This window comes from Pteropus vampyrus, unplaced genomic scaffold (genome assembly GCF_000151845.1).
Source record: "Pteropus vampyrus isolate Shadow unplaced genomic scaffold, Pvam_2.0 Scaffold61, whole genome shotgun sequence".
In the NCBI taxonomy this organism is placed as follows: Eukaryota; Metazoa; Chordata; class Mammalia; order Chiroptera; family Pteropodidae; genus Pteropus; species Pteropus vampyrus.
The window spans coordinates 7,439,591-7,442,059 of NW_011888842.1; the positions used below are offsets into that span (position 1 = coordinate 7,439,591).

Sequence of the window (2,469 nt, forward strand, 5' to 3'; positions counted from 1 at the left end):
TGCCAACACCTGCGCATAGCCTGGAGCTCCTGGTTCGTGGCGCTGAGAACCGGCGTGCGGGGCCCTTGCGGCGCACCCGGAGTACACTCAAGACGCGGGAGTCCGGAGCCAGACACCACGCGTCGCAAAGCCGGCCTCCACGCGCGCGCCGGGGGCCTGCCTGCGGCGACACTGCTGGCCCAGCGGCCGCAGCCTACCTGAAGTAGTCCATCTTGCAGAAGATTTCCTTGTTCTTGATGTAGCAGCTGTTCTGCTGCCTCAGCGACGTGCGACACACGGAGCACTCGAGGCACCGCACGTGCCAGATGAGGTTATTGACCTGGGGAGGGTTGGAGTGGGGGCGGCTCAGTGAGGGCCTCTTTTCACACCGGGCCCCAGCCTCCCCGGCTCCATTTGCAGTTAGAGACGCTGGAGCTCTGACGGTGCATGTGACTCCCCCACTTTTCTTCTGTAACAGTGATGCTCAGGGAGGTAGAAATAAACCCTTCCCATTTTTCAGACGGGACCCCGGGGGCTCAGAGAGACGCGAAGGCTTGCGCAAAGCCGCGCAATCAGGCAGAGGCTGAACCAGGATTCGGAATTCAGTGGATGGACCTGGTGCGGCGTTGCTTCCCTGCAGCCCAGGGCCCACACCCCGCCAGCACACACGCAGCACCCCGCCCCTGTCTCACCTTGAGCAGATACCGGTCCAGAATCTCAAGGCCGCAGCTGGAGCAGATGTTCTTGCCGGCGGACGGCACGGAGGAGGCAGCAGAGGGCGGTGAGCAGACAGACGGCGTGCTGGGCGTACAGGGGGAGGCCCGACCCTCGTCCTTGTCCAGGGCGCCTGCCAGGGCCTCCGCGTCCGACTGAGCCTGCAGCGGGGGAGAGAGGGAGAGCCGAGCGCTGAGGTGAGCGCTGATCCCGGGGCCCAGCTTTGTGGCGGCCTCAGAGACAAATCTGGGGCCCCAGCGCACCAACTGACAACGAAATCCTCCCGAGACGCCGCGCCAGGGGCTAGGGGACAGGAATGAAACAGACTATCGAAGCGGAAGGGACGGCCCCAACTTTTAACACGCGCGTCCTGGGTGCCGGGAGCGGTCAAAACCCACATCCTCGGCCGGAAAACCAAGGCTGAGAGAGGGGCGGCGCCCTCCGCGAGTCGCCCCGCAAGGGCAGCGGTTCGGGGCCGGAAAGCCGGGCCGGATCCCCAGGGCCGGACCTCGTACGAAGGCGAACTCACCATGGCGGGCGGCGCGGTTCCTTCAAGGCAGCGGGTGGTCGCTTTGCAGCCGGACCCTGGCTGGGCCATCACCTGGGGGAGGGGGGAGGGAACGCAGGCGGCGGCGGCTGCAAAACTGGCTCTGCGCAGCCTGAGCCCAGCGCCTCCCCGCGCCAGTTATATAAACCGGCGCGGAACAATGAGTCCTAACTTTGTAGTGGGCATTTAAAGCCCTTCCCCACAAAAGCGGTGTCTCTCTAATGAAGCAATTTGAATTTGGATTGGATTTTTTCCCTCTCTCTCCCCCTCTCCCTGCACTTAACCCGTGGCTCTTGAAGTAATCGCTTAGTTCCCTTGCAATCCAAGCCTCTGAGGGGGGAAAAAAAACACGCGCACACACACAAACTACCTGCAATTAGAAATTGTCGTGAATGCCCAAGATAAGAGGTAGCCAGAGTGTCAATTCCAACTGTCAATCAGTGAGATCCATCAGGCCGCCCAAAGAATTGCAAATTTGATTTTTTAATGGTAGTAATTAAAAATCGAATTTTTTCTCCCTCCACCCACCCCCCTTCCTCGCTCCCTTCTCCTCCTCGCTACACAAAATGCAAAAAGGAGAAAAGAGAGAAAGAAAGAAAAGAAAAAGGAGATGGCGGGGGGGGAGTGTTTGAGGGAAATAAAAAGCGCCGCGCCGGGAGCCTCAGCCCACAAGCCCGGCACGCGCGGCGAAATCGACGCGGCGATATTGACGCGGATTCCGGAGCCTTTCGAGGGCCACCAGGAGGGAAACCCGGAGCAAAACGGGGGCGATATGGGGGGTGGGGTGCCGACACAGGACCAAAAAGAGGAAACAGAGGAGTCCGAGCGGAGGAAGAGGCACCCTCCAGCCCCTCGGCGCGCCCGAGACCGGCCCCGCGCCGGGATCCTCAGCGTTGCGTCCGCCCGACACGCGGCGCATCGGCGCTATCAGCGCCTACTCAGACGGACAATGCCCGCCTCGCCTCCTCTTGATTCGCCTGTGTCTTTGCTAAATCGCTTTTTGAGAAATTCCTCCAACATTTGCATAATGTGTTCCCGCTTTCCGCGACAGCACCCCCCCCCCTCGCCTAGTGCTCGCGCGCGCTCACACACTCACATACACGTACTCACAGGCGCACCCCCGCACCCCTCCTCCCCCAGGCCGCCCGCGCCACCCGGCCCGGCCCGGCTGGGTTTCGGCCGCGGCCCGACCCTGGCCCGGGGTCGCTCAACCACTTGCTGGCTCGCTC

The 2,469-nt window shown here is 62.1% G+C and overlaps 1 protein-coding gene across 4 annotated transcripts in view; it reads right to left on the reverse strand.

Moving 5' to 3' along the window:
* LHX6 (LIM homeobox 6) overlaps positions 1 to 1,696 on the reverse strand; it is a 23,756-nt gene extending 22,060 nt beyond the window's left edge. For 3 of the 4 annotated variants that reach the window (XM_023531116.1, XM_011361006.2, XM_023531115.1), the window contains exons 1-3: positions 1,223 to 1,663; positions 672 to 854; positions 198 to 319 (exon numbers count right to left, since the gene is read on the reverse strand). In XM_023531116.1, the coding sequence (XP_023386884.1) occupies positions 198 to 319; positions 672 to 854; positions 1,223 to 1,291 (374 nt within the window). In that variant the 5' untranslated portion in view covers positions 1,292 to 1,663. Of the gene's footprint in view, positions 1 to 197; positions 320 to 671; positions 855 to 1,222 lie in introns of all 4 variants that reach the window. The other variant, XM_023531114.1, reaches the window with a different exon arrangement.
* Positions 1,697 to 2,469: the final 773 nt, after the last annotated feature.